The 21,918-nt window shown below is 42.6% G+C and overlaps 1 protein-coding gene across 9 annotated transcripts in view; it reads left to right on the top strand.

Annotated features, from left to right (window-relative positions):
• The window catches only part of PTPRM (protein tyrosine phosphatase receptor type M), a 1,024,381-nt gene that overhangs the window by 230,205 nt on the left and 772,258 nt on the right, over positions 1 to 21,918 (top strand). For all 9 annotated transcript variants that reach the window (XM_069731071.1, XM_069731069.1, XM_069731074.1 and 6 more), the window contains exon 2: positions 11,343 to 11,465. In XM_069731071.1, the coding sequence (XP_069587172.1) occupies positions 11,343 to 11,465 (123 nt within the window). The remainder of the gene's footprint in view (positions 1 to 11,342; positions 11,466 to 21,918) is intronic.

The raw sequence follows: 21,918 nt of genomic DNA, 5'->3' as shown, positions 1-21,918 counted from the left end.
TAGATAATTGAAATCTTGAGTCTGGATCCTACGAACAACTTCAGTTTGTTATTAATCTTTACCAAAACCCCAATCCTCTTTTCTGTACGAAGAGGATTAAGTGTTGCCTCTCTCTAGCTGCTCATCTGTAACTTTCTACTTTAAATGCTAACACACCAATGCTTGTGCTGTTATGTATCGGTTGTATTATTATCATTTAAAGGGAATCTGACAGCAGATTTTTGATACTTGATCTGGGAGCAGCATAATATAAGAAAAATTATCCTGATTCCAGCGATGCATTACTTAGTTTACTTGGTGCAGCAGTTGTGATACAATCAGAGGTTTTAGATGTAGCATGTAGCAGAGCTCTGAAAGCCACACCACTCCATTCTGTGTACATCATATAGTGACAGTGATCTGCTAACCAGTGGTAGGGGCAGAGTTGGACCAGGATGCATGTGAGCTGTAGTCCGGCAGTAATAATCCTGTGGATCAAACACTCATTGCATTGAAACAACAGCACACAGCCTAGTAAGTGACACATCGCTAAAATCAATGTCTCAGCCCCTACCTCATGCCCTCAAATTACTCTATTAGAGGTTCAGTTGGTGAAATCACACTTTAATCCTAGCAGCACCACAAAAGTGAGAGAGCTGGCAGTCTGCCACTGGAGGGTGGAAGCCTGTATGTCATGAATACATCACTTTTCACTCAGAACTCTTGCTGGGAACTTCTGTGATTTGATCAATTGATATTTTAACGAGGTTGTCCACTACTTTTACATTGATGCCCTACCCTTAGGATAGGGCATCAATGTCTGATCAGCCAAGGTCCGACACCTGGCATCTTGCCAATCAGCTGTCATAACGACCGGTGGCAGTGGCCACCAGACGGAAGTGACGGTCGCCTGATAATGGCTGAGGTTGGTACTGCACATCCACCTCCTATTCAAATCAGTAGGCGTCCAATATCAGAAGATGGCCAGCTCCGCAAGTGAGTATTTCTGGCCGGCCGGTGATAACAGCTGATTGGCAATGGTGCTGGGTGCTGGACCCCATCTGCTCAGATATTGATGATTTATATTAAAGGGAACCTGCCAGCAGGATTGTGCACAGTAACCTACAGTGTCAAGTTGGCGTTGTTATATTGATTACAATGATACCTTGATTGATGAAATCCGTCATGACCACACAAAAAAATCACTGATGTGTGAATAAGGCCTAAGGCTAGGTTCACATTGCGTTAGGGCAATCCGTTTAACAGCAGCACTAATGCAATGTAACGGATCCGTTAACGCACCCATAGACTTCCATTAGCGTAAAGGATCCTAATGCATGTCAAAATCAGCATGCGTTGGCGATGGTCCATTATTTTTTGATGCACCTTTGAACACGGACTACTGCGTTTTCGGGTCTGTTACGGCGAACCCACAGCAAACAGAAGCGTTCGCTCTGCATAGAACTCTATTGCTAATGCAGGCTGATGCAATGCAACCTTTCATTAACGCACGCGTTAACGCGATCGCAAAAGTACAGAAAATTTGGGGCTCATCATTAGCGTATCCGTTTAACGGATCCGTTACACGGATTGCCCTAACGCGATGTGAACCTAGCCTAATTGCTTAGGTCAGCTTGCCTTTAACCCCTTCCCGACCTGTGACACAGCGTATGCGTCATGAAAGTCGGTGCCAATCCGACCTGTGACGCATATGCTGTGTCACAGAAAGATCGCGTCCCTGCAGATCGGGTGAAAGGGTTAACTCCCATTTCACCCGATCTGCAGGGACAGGGGGAGTGGTAGTTTAGCCCAGGGGGGGTGGCTTCACCCCCTCGTGGCTACGATCGCTCTGATTGGCTGTTGAAAGTGAAACTGCCAATCAGAGCGATTTGTAATATTTCACCTAAAAAAATGGTGAAATATTACAATCCAGCCATGGCCGATGCTGCAATATCATCGGCCATGGCTGGAAATACTAATGTGCCCCCACCCCACCCCTCCGATCGCCCCCCCAGCCCCCCGATCTGTGGCCCGCTCCCCTCCGTCCTGTGCTCCGCTCCCCCGTCCTCCTGTCCGCTCCCCCGTGCTCCAATCACACCCCCCCGTGCTCCAATCAAACCCCCCCGCACTCCGATCCCCCCCCGTGCTCCGAACCACCCCCCCTGCACACCGATCCCCCCCCCCTGCACACCGATCCACCCGCCCGCACACCGATCACTCTCCCCCATGCTCCGATCCCTCCCCCCCCGTGCTCCGACGCCCCCCCGTGCCCTGATCTCCCCCCCCTGTGCCCTGATCTCCCCCCCTTATACTTACCGATCCTGGCGGGGTCCGTCAGTCTTCTTCCCCGAGCGCCGCCATGTTCCAAAATGGCGGGCGCATGCGCAGTGCGCCCGCCGAATCTGCCGGCCGGCAGATTCGTTCCAATGTGAATTTTGATCACTGTGATATAATCTATCACAGTGGTCAAAATAAAAAAACAGTAAATGACCCCCCCCATTTGTCCCCCATAGATAGGGACAATAATAAAATAAAGAATTTTTTTTTTTTTTCACTAAGGTTGGAGTTAGAACTAGGGTTAGGGTTAGGGTTAGGGGTAGGGTTAGGGGTAGGGTTAGGGTTAGGGTTAGGGTTAGGGTTAGGGGTAGGGGTAGGGGTAGGGTTAGGGGTAGGGTTAGGGGTAGGGGTAGGGGTAGGGGTAGGGGTAGGGTTAGGGTTAGGGTTAGGGTTTCGGTATGTGCACACGTATTCTGGTCCTCTGCGGATTTTTCTGCAGCGGATTTGATAAATCCGCAGTGCTAAACCGCTGCGGATTTATGGCAGATTTACCGCGGTTTTTCTGCGCATTTCACTGCGGTTTTACAACTGCGATTTTCTATTGGAGCAGTTGTAAAACCGCTGTGGAATCCGCAGAAAGAAGTGACATGCTGCGGAATGTAAACCGCTGCGTTTCCGTGCAGTTTTTCCGCAGCATGTGTACAGCGATTTTTGTTTCCCATAGGTTTACATTGAAATGTAAACTCATGGGAAACTGCTGCGGATCCGCAGCGTTTTCCAAAGCGTGTGCACATACCTTTAGAATTAGGCTATGTGCACACGGTGCGGATTTGGCTGCGGATCCGCAGCGGATTGGCCGCTGCGGATCCGCAGCAGTGTTCCATCAGGTTTACAGTACCATGTAAACCTATGGAAAACCAAATCCGCTGTGCCCATGGTGCGGAAAATACCGCACGGAAACGCTGCGTTGTATTTTCCGCAGCATGTCAATTCTTTGTGCGGTTTCCGCAGCGTTTTACACCTATTCCTCAATAGGAATCCGCAGGTGAAATCCGCAGGTAAAACGCAGTGCCTTTTACCCGCGGATTTTTCAAAAATGGTGCGGAAAAATCTCACACGAATCCGCAACGTGGGTACATAGCCTTAGGGTTAGGGTTGGGTTGGAATTAGGGTTGTGGTTAGGGTTAGGGGTGTGTTGGGGTTAGGGTTGTGGTTAGGGGTGTGTTGCGGTTAGGGTTGTGGTTAGGGTTACGGCTACAGTTGGGATAAGGGTTAGGGGTGTGTTGGCGTAAGAATTGAGGGGTTTCCACTGTTTAGGCACATCAGGGGGTCTCCAAACGCAACATGGCGCCACCATTGATTCCAGCCAATCTTTTATTCAAAAAGTCAAATGGTGCTCCTTCCCTTCCGAGCCCCGACGTGTGCCCAAACAGTGGTTTACCCCCACATATGGGGTATCAGTGTACTCAGGACAAACTGGGCAACAATTACTGGGGTCCAATTTCTCCTGTTACCCTTGAGAAAATAAAAAATTGCTTGCTAAAACATCATTTTTGAGGAAAGTAAAATGATTTTTTATTTTCACGGCTCTGCGTTGTAAACGTCTGTGAAGCACTTGGGGGTTCAAAGTGCTCACCACATATCTAGATAAGTTCCTTGGGGGGTCTAGTTTCCAAAATGGGGTCACTTGTGGGGGGTTTCTACTGTTTAGGCACACCAGGGGCTCTGCAAACGCAACGTGACGCCCGCAGACCATTCCATCAAAGTCTGCATTTCAAAACGTCACTACTTGACTTCCGAGCCCCGACATGTGCCCAAACAGTGGTTTACCCCCACATATGGGGTATCAGCGTACTCAGGACAAACTGGGCAACAATTACTGGGGTCCAATTTCTCCTGTTACCCTTGAGAAAATAAAAAATTGCTTGCTAAAACATCATTTTTGAGGAAAGAAAAATGATTTTTTATTTTCACGGCTCTGCGTTGTAAACGTCTGTGAAGCACTTGGGGGTTCAAAGTGCTCACCACATATCTAGATAAGTTCCTTGGGGGGTCTAGTTTCCAAAATGGGGTCACTTGTGGGGGGTTTCTACTGTTTAGGCACACCAGGGGCTCTGCAAACGCAACGTGACGCCCGCAGACCATTCCATCAAAGTCTGCATTTCAAAAGTCACTACTTCCCTTCTGAGCCCCGACGTGTGCCCAAACAGTGGTTTACCCCCACATATGGGGTATCAGCGTACTCAGGAGAAACTGGACAACAACTTTTGGGGTCCAATTTCTCCTGTAACCCTTGGGAAAATAAAAAATTCTGGGCTAAAAGATTATTTTTGAGGAAAGAAAACGTATTTATTATTTTCACTGCTCTGTGTTATAAACTTCTGTGAAGCACTTGGGGGTTCAAAGTGCTCACCTCACATCTAGATAAGTTCCTTTCGGGGTCTAGTTTCTAAAATGGGGTCACTTGTGGGGGGTTTCTACTGTTTAGCCACATCAGGGGCTCTGCAAACGCAACGTAACGCCCGCAGAGCATTCCATCAAAGTCTGCATTTCAAAATGTCACTACTTGACTTCCGAGCCCCGACATGTGCCCAAACTGTGGTTTACCCCCACATATGGGGTATCAGCGTACTCAGGAGAAACTGTACAACAACTTTTGGGGTCAAATTTCTCCTGTTACCCTTGGGAAAATAATAAATTGCAGGCTAAAAGATCATTTTAGAGAAAATAAAATTTTTATTTTATTTTCATGGCTCTGCGTTATAAACTTCTGTGAAGCACTTGGAAGTTCAAAGTCCTCACCACACATCTAGATTAGTTCCTTTGGGGGTCTAGTTTCCAAAATGGGGTCATATGTGGGGGATCTCCAATGTTTAGGCACACAGGGGCTCTCCAAACGTGACATGGTGTCCGCTAATGATTGGAGCTAATTTTCCATTTAAAAAGCCAATTGGCGTGCCTTCCCTTCCGAGCCCTGCCGTGCGCCCAAACAGTGGTTTACCCCCACATATGGGGTATCAGCGTACTCAGGACAAACTGGACAACAACATTTGCGGTCCAATTTCTCCTATTACCCTTGGCAAAATAGGAAATTCCAGGCTAAAAATCATTTTTGAGGAAAGAAAAATTATTTTTTATTTTCATGGCTCTGCATTATAAACTTCTGTGAAGCACCTGGGGGTTTAAAGTGCTCAATATGCATCTAGATAAGTTCCTTGGGGGGTCTAGTTTCCAAAATGGGGTCACTTGTGGGGGAGCTCCAATGCATAGGCACACAGGGGCTCTCTAAACGCGACATGGTGTCCGCTAACAATTGGAGCTAATTTTCCATTCAAAAAGTCAAATGGCGCGCCTTCCCTTCCGAGCCCTGCCGTGTGCCCAAACAGTGGTTTACCCCCACATATGAGGTATCGGCGTACTCGGGAGAAATTGCCCAACAAATTTTAGGATTCATTTTATCCTATTGCCCATGTGAAAATGAAAAACTGAGGCGAAAAGAATTTTTTTGTGAAAAAAAAAAGTACTTTTTCATTTTTACAGATCAATTTGTGAAGCACCTGAGGGTTTAAAGTGCTCAATATGCATCTAGATAAGTTCCTTGGGGGGTCTAGTTTCCAAAATGGGGTCATTTGTGGGGGAGCTCCAATGTTTAGGCACACGGGGGCTCTCCAAACACGACATGGTGTCCGCTAACGATGGAGATAATTTTTCATTCAAAGAGTCAAATGGCGCTCCTTCCCTTCCGAACCTTACCATGTGCCCAAACAGTGGTTTACCTCCACATGTGAGGTATCGGTGTACTCATGAGAAATTGCCCAACAAATTTTAGGATCCATTTTATCCTGTTGCCCATGTGAAAATGAAAAAAATTGAGGCTAAAAGAATTTTTTTGTGAAAAAAAAGTACTTTTTCATTTTTACGGATCAATTTGTGAAGCCCCCGGGGGTTCAAAGTTCTCACTATGCATCTAGATAAGTTCCTTGGGGCGTCTAGTTTCCAAAATGGGGTCACGTGTGGGGGAGCTCCAATTTTTAGGCACACGGGGGGCTCTCCAAACGTGACATGGTGTCCGCTAAAGAGTGGAGCCAATTTTTCATTCAAAAAGTCAAATGGCGCTCCTTCCCTTCCAAGCCCTGCCGTGCGCCCAAACATTGGTTTACCCCCACATATGAGGTATCAGCGTACTCAGGACAAATTGGACAACAACTTTCGTGGTTCAGTTTCTCCTTGTACCATTGGGAAAATAAAAAAAATGTTGCTAAAAGATAATTTTTGTGACTAAAAAGTTAAATGTTCATTTTTTCCTTCCATGTTGCTTCTGCTGCTGTGAAGCACCTGAAGGGTTAAAAAACTTCTTGAATGTGGTTTTGAGCACCTTGAGGGGTGCATTTTTTAGAATGGTGTCACTTTTGGGTATTTTCATCCATATAGACCCCTCAAACTGACTTCAAATGTGAGGTGGTCCCTAAAAAAAATGGTTTTGTAAATTTCGTTGTAAAAATGAGAAATCGCTGGTCAAATTTTAACTCTTATAACTTCCTAGCAAAAAAAAATGTTGTTTCCAAAATTGTGCTGGTGTAAAGTATACATGTGGGAAATGTTATTTATTAACTATTTTGTGTCACATAACTCTCTGGTTTAACAGAATAAAAATTCAAAATGTGAAAATTGCGAAATTTTCAAAATTTTCGCCAAATTTCCGTTTTTATCACAAATAAACGCAGAATTTATTGACCTAAATTTACCACTAACATGAAGCCCAATATGTCACGAAAAAACAATCTCAGAACCGCTAGGATCCGTTGAAGCGTTCCTGAGTTATTACCTCATAAAGGGACACTGGTCAGAATTGCAAAAAACGGCCAGGTCATTAAGGTCAAAATAGGCTGGGTCATGAAGGGGTTAAAGGCTTTGGCCACGACTTTTTTATTGACTCCATGTGTGAGCATAGTTTTAGGGTATGTGCACATGTTGAGTATTTGTAGCTGACTTTCCTGTTTGTGTTGGTGGGAGAACCAAGGGCCCTGGAGTTGGTTACTGGTGGGCCCTTGGCTCCCCAGTCCGACACTGTACTAGAAGTTTCTCGGCCTCTCACTTTATCTCCTACGTAGCAGCATCGTACCCTCTCGAACTGACAGGTCAGTGGCCTCGTACCAGCACAGACTGTTGTCCTACAGATAATAGTGCCTATATATATATGCTTACATGTCACATTGTTTCTCTATTTTCCCAAAAGGGACATATAATATCTTCTTGTTATTCAACTATTTATTAATAATGCGAGTTGCTACATTCACTGAGCCATAATTAATTCCACAATCTTGGCTTCCTTGTGTTTTCTCATTGCAAAGAAAATGTCAATTCTGTTTCATTTCAATGACCTCATAAAATTATAGATTGATTCAGCTTGATGTTCAGAAACACCAACAGGGAAATATGATATGCATTCAGCCAACTGATCGAGAATCAGCACGTAGGACATGTACCGATGCCATACCCCGCTCCGCACACAAATATCCTTCCTTGTTTCATCTTAATCACAGTCTGTGTTTCTTTGAACTTTTTTCTAAAGGCATATAAACTTTTTCACTGCCATTTTGTGTTATCAAGAAGCTTTGTCACAAATCGGCAGTCAACTTGTGAACCGCTCTTTTGAAATTTCTTTGGTCGCATTCATCTCTTCTTAGACTCTCTTAACCTTCATCTGCTGGAAAATTGCAATTCTATATTTTATTTATAGGTTGGAAAGTGGTGTGCCATGTCATTTCTGTGCCGATGTGAGCTGACAGAAAGCATTCTCTGTCATTATATGATTCTACATATCTCCCGTGGTGTACCTGTACCGATAGAGTTGTATGGAGAATAGAATAATTGTAATGTCCTATGTACAGATATTGGAAAGGAATGACAAAAACACTACAAATGTAAGGACAACTTTTGAAAAAAAAAAAGCTTGTGCTAAAGCATATCTGTCATTTTAGGTAACTTTTCAGTGTGTGCCCCAGAGAAATAACTTTTCTATTATACGACTTGTATCCTACATTTTCGCAAGTTTTACCCTTTGCAGAATCTATCTCTAATTTTCAGTCTTTGTGAACCAGGGGCTGCAGACTAGGTGCTATAATGTATTTTATATCCAGCACACACAGACCTGCTTCTTTCACTGTCTAATGTATGTTCAGAAGTAGCAGCATGGAGGACATTATTTAGCACCATTGATCTGACTGTATTGTCTGCCTCTACTGGTTTTGTCACCCTGTTCCTCAGGTCTCCTCTGCCCCTTCCCTCTCCATAAGGTACAATAGGTGATGTAACCTGACGCCTCACTGTGCTGACAAACCTTCCTGCTTTGACCAAGACAGATTTGAGTTGTTTCTCGGAGTGTATGATGAGTTCAGTAGGCAGGGGGGTGTTTCATTGATGGAGAAAGAAGCACATTTTTTCCTAAACTAATACAACCCCTGTCTTAAAGCCTATTATAGCCAAATTTTGTGCACAACAAAACATAGAACACAGATAAGAAGTTAAAAGTGAGACATTTTTTCCATTTCATTTAGAAATTGATAACAGCAACACATGTCAAAAAAGTTGGGACAGGGTTAACAAAAGGCTGTAAACGGAAATGGTTGTAATGAAAAGGAGATGACACGTGAAAGTTTATATCAAGAACATATTAGAAAGGCAAAGCCTCTCAGAAGCCAAGATGGTCAGAGGCTCACCAATTTGTGAACAACTGCATCTAGAAATTCTGGAATAATTTTTGAAAAATGTTCTTGAATGTAAAATTGCAAAGACTTTGCATGTCCCACCATATATAATACATAATATTATCAAAAGATTCATAAATGTACTATAGTGTCATGCTATCAAGTCCCAGACTTTAAGCCACATCATCAGCACTTGATAGCCCCATAGGGGGACCATTCTGAGACTGGCATTAAAAGGGTTGTTACATTGGAAAGATTACTCCATAGCCTCGGTGCCACAAAATAAATCTGAGCTTTTACTCTTGCCCCAAGCCCAGCGCTGCCTCTAGTTCTCCATTATTTGCTGATTGACTGTATCTACGGCATCACATCGACGTAGAGCCACTGACCTCAGTGAACGGCTGCAGTGCTGTCAATGTGATGTCTCCAGTGCATCTGATCAACAAAGACCAGGACAGCGGTGAGAGACAGCACTTGATCATGGTCTGTTTTTCTTCATCTCTTGGGTTGTGGAGTAGAAATATTTGAAACAGGATAACCTCTTTAAATAGTAACATGAATTAACATGCAACCCATTTGTTAAGAAAAGCATGCTTCATAATAACATCGTACATCTCAGGCTGTTTATATTGTTTTCACCAGCTACGGTCTGGTGTGGATTTTTTTCCTAGAATTCATATCAATTTATTCTGTAATTTTGAGTAAATCTGTTGCCCCACCGGAGGCTTAAACTCAACACTAAGCTGCCCCTACTTTAAAAAAAAAAAAAAAAGACGGGTGCGGCATAAAATACGGTAACAAAGAGTTCCACATTTTCCATATGGTGTGCATTGTCTTCCACCTTGCTTTGCATGAATTCCTCTTTTCTTCTAAAGACATAATGTACAAAAACTAATGATAGAGATATAATCTACAGACTATGCCAGCGCTATATAAATAGCAGGGAATAAATATCTGTCACATAACCCTTGATATAATAAGAGCCCTAATATAACCCAAGTAGGGTCCCCATATTACATAACAGAACTGCTAACAATTTATTGTGAAGTTTATAGTACTCCCCCAAAGATCAAACTACCTGGAAAAACAGACAAAATAACAATCTTAGCGTACACATCTTTTAATGTGCCTCCATTACGCGTCTACTCGTCCTTAGCCGCCATTATTTGGTTAGTGTAGTGTAAAGCTATTTTCCAGAGTTGAGACAGTTTTAATTCAATTTACAGTTATAATCGTAGCATTTCAGAGCAGGTTTATCATTTATTTAAAAAGAAAGCATGTCCAACCCATCTGCTCAGGAAACAAAATCAATTTTTTTTTTACTATCTACTCTAAATTAAAGGAAGAAAGTTCTCTATAGTTATCTCGATCTGCTGTCCCCAATGAGCAAATGTTGGCAATAATTCTGCAAAGCTATTAACTTTCTTAACCAGAGAAGTTACCATTGAGGGAATTGTGAAGCTTGGGTTGTGTTCACATCTGTCTGCTTAGAGCCTATGCCACAGATCCAGACAAAAATTTAAGACAAAATAGTGACGCATGGTGCATTATGGTAAAATGCCGGACACAATGATGGAAGCCACACAGACCTCGTAACAGTCAGCATTGGGGCCCTGCGTGTCAGAGATGCATCACTCCTGATGAGCAGTACAATGAAGAAAGGCAGGAATGGACAGAGTCTTGCGCCGGCCATATACATGACATGTTTGTAGGATGATTGTTCAGCTGGCAGCCATCGCGGCTGTCTCTCCCTAAAATATGTGTCTGAGCCCCTACCTCATGCTGCCCTCAGTTTACGTAGCAAAAAACTTCTGACAGATTCCCTTTAATTGGTGGTTAGGACCTGCACAGCGATCCTTTTCAGGAGTTTTTATATCGTATTTTAGTTTGTTGTTTTTTTACACTTGGCCAGTCATCTTCATTAATTGGAAAAAAAAAGATCCTCAAAGCCATATTAATGTAAAACAGGGAGCATAGACAAACAGGGAAGGATAAGCAGAGGGAGATGAATTGTGAGTGCAGACCAGAGTACCTGAATATATTTTTTTCTGAAACCTTTCAATAGTAAAAGCCTCTAAATGCTTGTAGAAGAAATTCTAATGTAAGTAAATGGAATACACATTTATCTATGTGTTACATACTATAAATGCAGAAAAGTGTTTAAAATATGTAGCCAATCTTACTGTCAAAATAATTTGTACTCTTAAAATCCATTAGCGAGGTACATGGCCATTTTCTGTGCCTGGAACCTAAAATGGTCTGTGAATGGCTGAGCGTACAATTGCTATGCACCACTTGTGTGGTCTATGTGAAGTACGTTTCCCTGTAAGTGGCGATCTCTTAAACTAATGCATTATTTTCGGCTTATTCTGTTTTCAGGTAGCTGTACATTTGATGAGCCATTCCAGTCGTGTGGCTACAGTCAGTTGGAGCTCAACGACCTGAAATGGGAGCAGATGAACACATTGCGGAGGCCACACACAGATTCTTGGATGCCGTCAGGTTTGTGAAACGTATTTATTTTTTGTCTGCAAGTAAAAAGGCCAAACTGAGACTTGTGAGATACTGGAAACAAGCTGGTCAAAATGAAGGAATGCGGTAGCTTGTGGATAACTATAAGGAGTCTGTATTTAATGACACAGTAATTCCACTTGTTCAAAGAACCATAACATTTTTCTTTTTCCTCTGACATAGCCATGTGAGGGCTTGTGTTTTGTGGGATGATTTGTCATTTTGAATGACCCCATTAAAGGCGTTGTCCACTACTCGGACAACATCTCCCTAATCCCTATATTTCCCTTTTATAAAATAATAACAGCTATACTAACCTCCAGTGTGTGCGCAATTCCAACAGTGTTGGCACTGACTCTCCCGGGGCTCACATGACTTTATTATGTCACGCGAGCCCTGCATCCAATTAGCGGCCACTTTACTCTCAACTCCTTTAGACATAATTGACATCCAGAAGAAATGAGAGCCATTGCTACTCTCTCACTTCCTCCAGATATCTGATTTGTTCCAAGGAGGGAAGACTGAAGCAGCTGGTTATTGGTTGAAGGGCCTGCGTGACATTATAATGTTACAGGAGCCCCAGGAGAACCGGTGCCAACACTGTGGGAACAGCCCTCTCACTGGAGGTTAATGTAGCTGTTATTATTTTAGAAAAGGAGAATATGGTACTTATAGATTTATTTTATTATTTAAGTGGTGAAAAAAAACTTTTTTCTGTATATGGACTTGTTTTTTAGTTGGCGAGCTGGTATTTCCAATAGCATCATCTTTTGGCACATACAGCATTTTGAACACTATTGTAGTTTTGGGAGAAGTGTGGCAATACCTTTTTTAATTATTGTAATATTTTAAACACTTTTTTTCATTGATTGCTTATTCTATATACCGCAATACTTTAGTATTGCAATATATAGTGAAAAACAAGGTCTCCCATGAAGTATGACCTGTGGCTGGGCTTCAGAAGAGTACTAAGATGGCAGTCATGGGGGCCTTTTGCAGGCCCTCAGTTGCCATGACAAGATATCAGCACCTCACAAATGTATTACCCCAGCATATTAACACCACCCATATGATGCTGTTAGGGGTTAACAACGTTCTATTCACATATCAGTATTTTTGATCAGTATTTTATCAGTGTTTGTATGCCAAAACCAGAAGTGGAATTTACAGAGAAAATCTATAAATGATAGACAGAATTGACTGATGAAACACTGATCAAAAATACTGATGTTCAAATAAAGCCTTTGGCATCGCTCACATCTGCGTAAAAAAATTGCTCCAATGTTGATCCAGAAAAGTATGACGAGTGTAATGTGAGTGTTCTGCATATGACACTTCGTATGTCATGCGAGTGTGCAGATTTTTTCTTGCCTAGCATGCATATGACGACATGCATATGCAATCCGTATTTAACATAATCTTTTACATACTGTAATGCGCTACGTAACTTAAAGCTAGTTATCAAAGTAATGAAGCAATATTACATAAAGATATAGATAGATGATAGAAAGATATTAGATAAATAATATATAGAATAAGATAGATGTCCTTTAGATAATTTTACAAGCCTCCTACATATAACATTTCATGTAGCGCTAAGGGTTTTTATCCTTAGTTAACCTAATAAATAAATGATTTAAAAAAACAATGCGAGGTACCGCCAATTTTTGATGACCAGCAAAGGTAAAGCAGACAGCCTTGAGCTGATACCAGGCTGGGAAGGTCCATGGTTATTGGGACTTACCAAGCCTAAAAATAAAAACCCACAGCCGCCCCAAAGGTGGTACATCACATTAGATGTGCCAATACAGACGCTTTGCCCAGCTCTTCCCGATTGCCCTGGTGTGTTGGCAATCAGGGTAATGGTAGGTGAAGTTAATGTCAGCTGTGATTTGTCAAAAATTACAGCTGGCTTCAAGCCCTGGGATTAGTAATCGAGATGTATTTGTCAGCCACACTCATTACTGACCCAGTAATAAAAAAAACACACACACACACACACAAAAAAAATACACTGCTCAAAAAAATAAAGGGAACACTAAAATACCACATCCTAGATATCACTGAATTAAATATTTCAGTTGCAAATCTTTATTTATTTATTCATTACATAGTGGAATGCTTTGAGAACAATAAAACATAAAAATGATTAATGTAAATCAAAATTAATATCCCATGGAGGTTTGGATTTGGAATGATACTCAAAATCAAAGTGGAAAATCAAATTTCCAGCTGATCCAACGTCAGTGGAAATGCCTAAAGACAAGGAAATGATGTTCAGTTGTGTGTGTGTTGTCTCCATGTGCCTGTATGACCTCTCTACAGTGCCTGGGCAAGCTCCTGATGAGGCGAAGGGTGGTCTCCTGAGGGATTTCTTTCCAGATCTGGACTAAAGCATCCGACAACTCCTGGACAGTCTGTGGTGAAACGTGATGTTGGTGGATGTGTTCAATCGGATTCAGGTCTGAGGAACGGGTGGGCCAGTCCATAGCTTCAATGCCTTCATCTTGCAGGAACTGCTGACACACTCCAGCCACATGAGGTCTGGCATTGTCCTGCATTAGGAGGAACACAGGGCCAACCGCACCAACATATGGCCTCACAAGGGGTCTGAGGATCTCATCCTGGTACCTAATGGCAGTCAGACTACCTTTGGCGAGCACATGGAGGGCTGTGCGGCCCTCTAAAGAAATGCCACCCCACACCATTACTGACCCACTGTCAAACCGGTCATACTGAGGGATGTTGCAGGCGGCAGATTGCTCTCCACGGTGTCTCCAGACTCTGTCACATCTGTCACATATGCTCAGTGTGAACCTGCTTTCATCTGTGAAGAGCACAGGGCGCCATTGGCGAATTTGCCAATCCTGGTGTTCTGTCGCAAATGGCAATCGTCCTGCACGGTGTTGGGCTGTGAGTACAACCCCCATCTGTGGACGTCGGGCACTCAGACTATCCTCATAGAATCGGTTTCTAACCGTTTGTGCAGACACTTGCACATTTGTGGCCTGCTGGAGGTCATTTTGCAGGGCTCTGGCAGTGCTCCTCCTGTTCCTGCTTACACAAAGGCAGAGGTAGCGGTCCTGCTGCTGGGTTGTTGCCCTCCTATGGCCCCCTCCACATCTCCTGGTGTACTGGCCTGTCTCCTGGTAGCTCCTCCAGCCTCTGGACACTACGATGACACACACAGCAAACCTTCTTGTCACAGCTCGCATTGATGTGCTATCCTGGATGAGCTGCACTACCTGAGCCACTTGTGTGGGTTGTAGAGTCCGTCTCATGCTACCACGTAGTGTGAAAGCACAACAAGCATTCAAAAGTGACCAAATCATCAGCCAGAAAGCATTGGTACTGAGATGTGGTCTGTGGTCCCCACCTGCAGAACCACTCCTCCATTGAGTGTGTCTTGATAATTGCCAATAATTTCCATCTGTTGTCTATTCCATTTGCACAACAGCATGTGAAATTGATTGTCAAACAGTGTTGCTTCCTAAGTGGACAGTTTGATTTCACAGAAGTTTGATTTACTTGTAGTTATATTATGTTGCTTAAGTGTTCCCTTTATTGTTTTGAGCAGTGTACATTCCGACTATAAAACGCACCCCCATTTTCCCCAAAAAATGTTTGGGAAAAAAGTGCGACTTTATAGTCAGAAAAATACGGTATTTCATGCAATAAAATGCAGTTTAATTATTTAAAAATCATACAGTGTGATTTTCTGTTTTTTTTTGTTTGTTTTGTTTTATTTTTCTATTCTGTAGAAGTGTACAAAATTACAGACCTCTCCATTCTTTGTAGGTGGGAAAACTTGCAAAATTGGCAGTGTATCAAATACTTGTTTTCCCCACTTTAGATGGGTAGGTAGATTTACCGATAGGCCTAGAAATTAAGTTCTAAGATATCACATATATTTAAGATGATTAGAAGTCAACTTAATTGGATATTTTCTGTACTATGGCTAGAAAAATAAAGAGATTTTCTTAAACATGAATAATTTATGTCAAACAGCAATAGCACTGAAGAATAAATGCCATTGCACCCCCTTTGGCACCAGCATATGTCACTCAAATATCTTCTACTCCATCAATCTGTCGCAATGACTACACATCTTCACTAATAAGATAAAGTATTTGAGAAAATACATATTTTCAAGCGGCAGGTAGTAACCCAGAAAATTTGATAAATGGCATATCAAATAGGAATGTGTGTTTGAGTGAAGTAGTAAATTATGTTTATTACAGGAGCTAGTGGTCTCCAACTTATAACTCTCCGGCATTTACAAAACTACTCCCAGCATTTGTTGATCGTGCTGCTATTGGGGTATGATGGGAGTTATGTTTTAAAATTTCAATAAGCATAATTGGTCTTAAACCAATACCGAAATAAATGAGACGTATGAAGCTATGGCCAACAAAAGAAAAAATCAAAGTTAGTGAAAAATACAATCGTAGCAGTGCCTTTTAAGTCCTTTCTTGTTAGCATTTGCTACATCTTTTAGCTTCATCCATAAGTATGTGCAGAATCAGAAAATGTTATTGTTTGTAGAGGAGTGAAAGTATTCTTAGATACATGTATTTCTGGATTGGTAATCCTCAGGGTATGTGTAACCCTACAATGTTTGCTGGAACATTCATCGATACAAACTACTAGATCAACATAGCACCCAACAAGTTTTTATAAAAAAGTGTCCTATATATTGCAAAAATGGCACTTCAGAACAATAGAGCCACAAGTAGCCAAGATGTAATTAAAAAAACGGCTGAATGAAGAGAACCAAAATATCAAATTAAAATGCAGTTTATTAATAAATAATTAAAATGAAAGGTCACAAGACATGAATACAGAGGGTGAACCAATGAAAAAACCTACCCAAAAATAAAGTGCAAATGCATATAAATAGCCCCAAATCAGGCAAAAAATATTACCACTAGAATGGAGAGCAAATACGGTACTCTACTCATTTAATAACATAGATCTTGTAATCAAATAAAGAGCTTGGACTTGGGTACAAATAATTAATACTGTGACAGCGTGCCTAAAGCATCTTATAATTATGCCTAAATGAATGCTTTAGACTACATAAAGATAAACAGGACTCAATGCAATGTTTAAGAATGGTATAGAAGCATATTACCTGAATTGTGGAGCTGTAGTAGTGAGCACTCCAGGGTAACAAAAATACTGGTGGTGAAAATGCGGGTGGTAAAATGGTTCCCCTGCTCCCCGACGCGCGTTTTTCCCGTAGCTTCTCCCGGTGACGTGACCCAACAAGTTTTGCCAAATCTGTGGCCTCATCTGTGGAAACAGGAGATTAAAATGTAAAAGATTTTTTTTTCACAGTATGATATGATATGTTTTATTTTAAGTAGAGCTCTTTTCTTGTGCCTCACCTTAATTTATAGTGTAAGGTGAAGCAGTTTGAGAGCTACAAGCTGGAGATCCTTAGTCGAGGAGATAAGTTGCTTTTTAAGGCATGTCATTCCAACATCTGTGGTTTTTCTATGTCTTTTGATCTGAGAGCCATCAGTGTTTGGCCAGTTTAAGCCCTTACCACCAGTGATTTTTGTGACAGCTTCCCTTTATTACCGTAATTCTTGTATATGGTACAATATCTTCTATGTACAATAATGGAGAGACTGCTGTTTCTGCCTTATGTAAGTCGTAATGCTTCTACCACACACGTAGATGGGAAACATTTTCCATACCTTGTATCCTAAATCAAATATTCATTTTATGTATTATGTGTAAATGGAGCAGCGGTGATTACAAATTGCCTTTAGTGCTCTGACAGTAGAAATGAGACCATCTAGATGCACGCCTGCATGCTGTGTCATATCGGCTTTTGCATAGCATGAAGCCACGGTTGAGCAACATGTCAATATATCATCTGATAAACAGCAGTTGCCTTCCAACTTTGTAATCTGGATCTAGGGCCCTGGCGTCTGCTCCTGTACTGTGTGACATTTGGTTCAGTCTTGCAGTCAATACTTCATCTCACAACATAGATGCTTATAATTATTTCAGGCCATCACACGAATCTCACGTGCAAATCAATGTCTTTCCTAATGCATCTGACTACAGCTCACAGATAAAAGTTTCTGAAAGTTTCCTTATTGATCTATGTCGATTCATTTGAGAAGAGGCACCAGCCAGAAAAAGCCAAGTGCTTGTTAGTTTTATTTATTTGTGTGGGTGTACCGCCAACACACTGTGCCACAATGTCCAGAGGTTGTTAACACTCACATTTTTCAGACTTTGAAGGCCGGGGTCACACGAGTGTATAACACGGCCGAGTGCTATGTGATAGTACCCAGTGTTATTCTATGGGGCAGCTCAGCTCTGCCATTATTTTCTCATGCCGATTCGGTAGCGTACTGCGATTGTCAGCGAGACTCAACTCATTCGCACCCATACAAGTCTGTAGGTGCGTGTCAAACATCAGACTGCACTTGGATATAATCCGAGTGCAGTCCCATATACGATGAGATTGGCAATGGGGGAAATGGAGGAATCACTTTTCCGTCTCTTCCGCATCTGTGCTGCTATGGTCTCATGTGAGAAAATCGGAGCACAATAGCATGACACTCAGATGGCTCTCACAGCTGAGCTGGAGCTGAGGGTCATTAGCATATTGCATCTGATGCTTTCGCATCGGAATCAAGTTGGAATTCATGCAAAATAGGAGCATGTTCACACTGGCTGAAAAACAGACAAAACCCAAGACAGAAACAAAATAACTAAATGCCAGGCTGTGCGTAAATAAGTAAAAGCAATAGTGCATATAAATAACATTGGTTACTAAGTTTGATCCTGGCCTTACCCTTAAGGGATTGTCCCTTTAGAACAAAATTCTTCACATAGGCTCAGCTATCAGTTAAAGGGAACCTGTCACCTGAATTTGGCGGGACTGGTTTTGAGTCATATGGGCGGAGTTTTCAGGTGTTTGATTCACCCTTTCCTTACCCTCTGGCTGCTTGCTGTGTTGTGAATTCTGTGGCCGAGTTCACTTCTGTGGTCACAAGTGGTATTGCAGTCTCTGGGCTTCCTCCCTCAGGTGTTTTGGTGAGCTCGTTGGCTGCCTTGCTATTTAGCTCCACCTGAGTCTGTCTTCCTTGCTCCTTGTCAATGTTCCAGTGTTGGATCTGAGCTACTGCATCTTTCCTTGGGCCTGCTGCTCTGCTAGATAAGTGCTTCTAGTTTGTTTTCTGTTTTTTCTGTCCAGCTTGCTATTAACTTTTGCTGGAAGCTCTGAGAAGCAAAGGGGTGCACCGCCGTGCTGTTAGTTCGGCACGGTGGGTCTTTTTGCCCCTTTGCGTGGTTTTCGTTTTAGGGTTTTTTGTAGACTGCATAGTTCTCTTTGCTATCCTCGCTCTGTCTAGAATATCGGGCCTCACTTTGCTGAATCTATTTCGTTCCTACGTTTGTCTTTTCATCTTGCTAACAGTCATTATATGTGGGGGGCTGCCTATTCCTTTGGGGTATTTCTCTGAGGTAAGTCAGGCTTGTATTTCTATCTTCAGGCTAGTCAGCTCCTCAGGCAGTGCCGAGTTGCATAGGTAGTGATAGGCGCAATCCACTGCTGCTTATAGTTGTGTGAGGATAGATCAGGTACTGCAGTCTACAGAGATTCCACGTCTCAGAGCTCGTCCTATTGTTTTTGGTTATTGCCAGATCTCTGTATGTGCGCTGATTACTGCACGCTGTGTTGCCTGATTGCCAGCCATAACAGTACAAGGAGCCCTCCAATGATTTCCAATAGAGGGAAAAAAGAAATCCTGACATCATTTTTTTTTCTTAGCTCTGTCTTCAGTCTTTTTTTTCCCCTAGACATTAGAGTGCTTCAGGACACAGCTGTGGACATGGATATTCAGGCTCTGTGCTCCTCAATGGATAATCTCGTTGTAAATGTACAAAAGATTCAAGATACTATTGATCAGAAATCGATGCTAGAACCAAGAATTCCGATTCCTGATTTGTTTTTTGGTGACAGAACTAAGTTCCTGAGCTTCAGAAATAATTGTAAGCTATTTTTGGCCTTGAAACCTCATTCTTCTGGTAATCCTATTCAACAGGTTTTGATTATTATTTCTTTTTTGCGCGGCGACCCACAGGACTGGGCGTTTTCTCTTGCACCAGGAGATTCTGCATTGAGTAATGTTGATGCATTTTTCCAGGCGCTGGGATTGCTTTACGATGAGCCTAATTCAGTGGATCAAGCTGAGAAAAATCTGCTGGCTTTATGCCAGGGTCAGGATGATGTAGAAGTATATTGTCAGAAATTTAGGAAATGGTCAGTACTCACTCTGTGGAATGAATCTGCACTAGCGGCTTTGTTCAGAAAGGGTCTCTCTGAAGCTCTTAAGGATGTAATGGTGGGATTTCCTATGCCTGCTGGTTTGAATGAGTCTATGTCCTTGGCCATTCAGATCGGTCGTCGCTTGCGCGAGCGTAAATCTGTGCACCATCTGGCGGTATTGTCTGAGAGTAAGCCTGAGCCTATGCAGTGCGACAGGACTATGACTAAAGTAGAACGGCACGAACACAGACGTCTGAACAGACTGTGTTTTTATTGTGGTGATTCTACTCATGCTATTTCTAATTGTCCTAAACGCACTAGGCGGTTCGATAGCTCTGCCGTTATTGGTACTGTACAGTCCAAATTCCTTTTGTCCATTACCTTAATGTACTCTTTGTCATCATATTCTGTCATGGCGTTTGTGGATTCAGGCGCTGCCCTGAATCTGATGGATTTGGATTATGCTAAACGTTGTGGATTTTTCTTGGAGCCTTTGCGGTGTCCTATTCCGTTGAGAGGAATTGATGCTACACCTTTGGCCAAGAATAAGCCTCAGTACTGGGCCCAGCTGACCATGTGCATGGCTCCTGCACATCAGGAAGTTATTCGCTTTTTGGTACTGCATAATTTGCATGATGTGGTCGTGTTGGGGTTGCCATGGCTACAAACCCATAATCCAGTATTGGATTGGAACTCTATGTCGGTAACCAGCTGGGGTTGTCAGGGAGTACATGGTGATGTTCCATTTTTGTCTATTTCGTCATCCATTCCTTCTGACATCCCAGAGTTCTTGTCGGACTTTCAGGATGTATTTGAAGAGTCCAAGTCTGATGCCCTACCTCCGCATAGGAATTGTGATTGTGCTATCGATTTGATTCCTGGTAGTAAATTCCCTAAGGGTCGTTTATTTAATTTGTCCGTACCTGAACACACCGCTATGCGCAGTTATGTGAAGGAGTCCCTGGAGAAGGGACATATTCGCCCATCGTCGTCACCATTGGGAGCAGGGTTCTTTTTTGTAGCCAAGAAGGATGGTTCGCTAAGACCGTGTATTGATTACCGCCTTCTTAATAAGATCACTGTTAAGTTTCAGTATCCCTTGCCATTGATTTCTGACATGTTTGCTCGGATTAAGGGGGCTAGTTGGTTTACTAAGATTGATCTTCGTGGTGCGTATAATCTGGTGAGAATCAGGCAGGGAGATGAATGGAAAACGGCATTTAATACGCCCGAGGGTCATTTTGAGTATCTGGTGATGCCGTTCGGACTTGCCAATGCTCCATCTGTTTTTCAGTCTTTTATGCATGACATTTTCCGTGAGTATCTGGATAAATTCTTGATTGTTTACTTGGATGACATTTTGATCTTCTCAGATGATTGGGAGTCTCATGTGAAGCAAGTCAGAATGGTTTTCCAGGTACTGCGTGCTAATTCCTTGTTCGTGAAGGGATCAAAGTGTCTCTTCGGTGTGCAGAAAGTTTCATTTTTGGGGTTCATCTTTTCCCCTTCTACTATCGAGATGGATCCGGTTAAGGTTCAGGCCATCCAGGATTGGACTCAGCCGACATCTCTAAAAAGTCTGCAGAAATTCCTGGGCTTTGCTAATTTTTATCGTCGCTTCATCTGTAATTTTTCTAGCATTGCCAGACCATTGACCGATTTGACCAAGAAGGGTGCTGATTTGGTTAATTGGTCTTCTGCTGCCGTGGAAGCTTTTCAGGAGTTGAAGCGTCGTTTTTGCTGTGCCCCTGTGTTGTGTCAACCTGATGTTTCTCTTCCGTTCCAGGTCGAGGTTGATGCTTCTGAGATTGGTGCAGGGGCGGTTTTGTCACAGAGAGGTTCTGGTTGCTCAGTGTTCAAACCATGTGCTTTCTTTTCCAGGAAATTTTCTGCTGCTGAGCGTAATTATGATGTGGGCAACCGAGAGTTGCTGGCCATGAAGTGGGCATTCGAGGAGTGGCGTCATTGGCTTGAGGGTGCTAAGCATCGCGTGGTGGTTTTGACTGATCATAAGAACCTTACTTATCTTGAGTCTGCCAAGCGCTTGAATCCTAGACAGGCCCGTTGGTCGTTATTTTTTGCTCGTTTTGATTTTGTGATTTCATACCTTCCGGGCTCTAAAAATGTGAAGGCGGATGCTCTGTCTAG

This window comes from Ranitomeya imitator, chromosome 6 (assembly GCF_032444005.1).
Source record: "Ranitomeya imitator isolate aRanImi1 chromosome 6, aRanImi1.pri, whole genome shotgun sequence".
Taxonomy (NCBI): Eukaryota; Metazoa; Chordata; class Amphibia; order Anura; family Dendrobatidae; genus Ranitomeya; species Ranitomeya imitator.
Note: the sequence above shows the minus strand (reverse complement) of the source record. Positions and strands in the feature narration are given on the sequence as shown.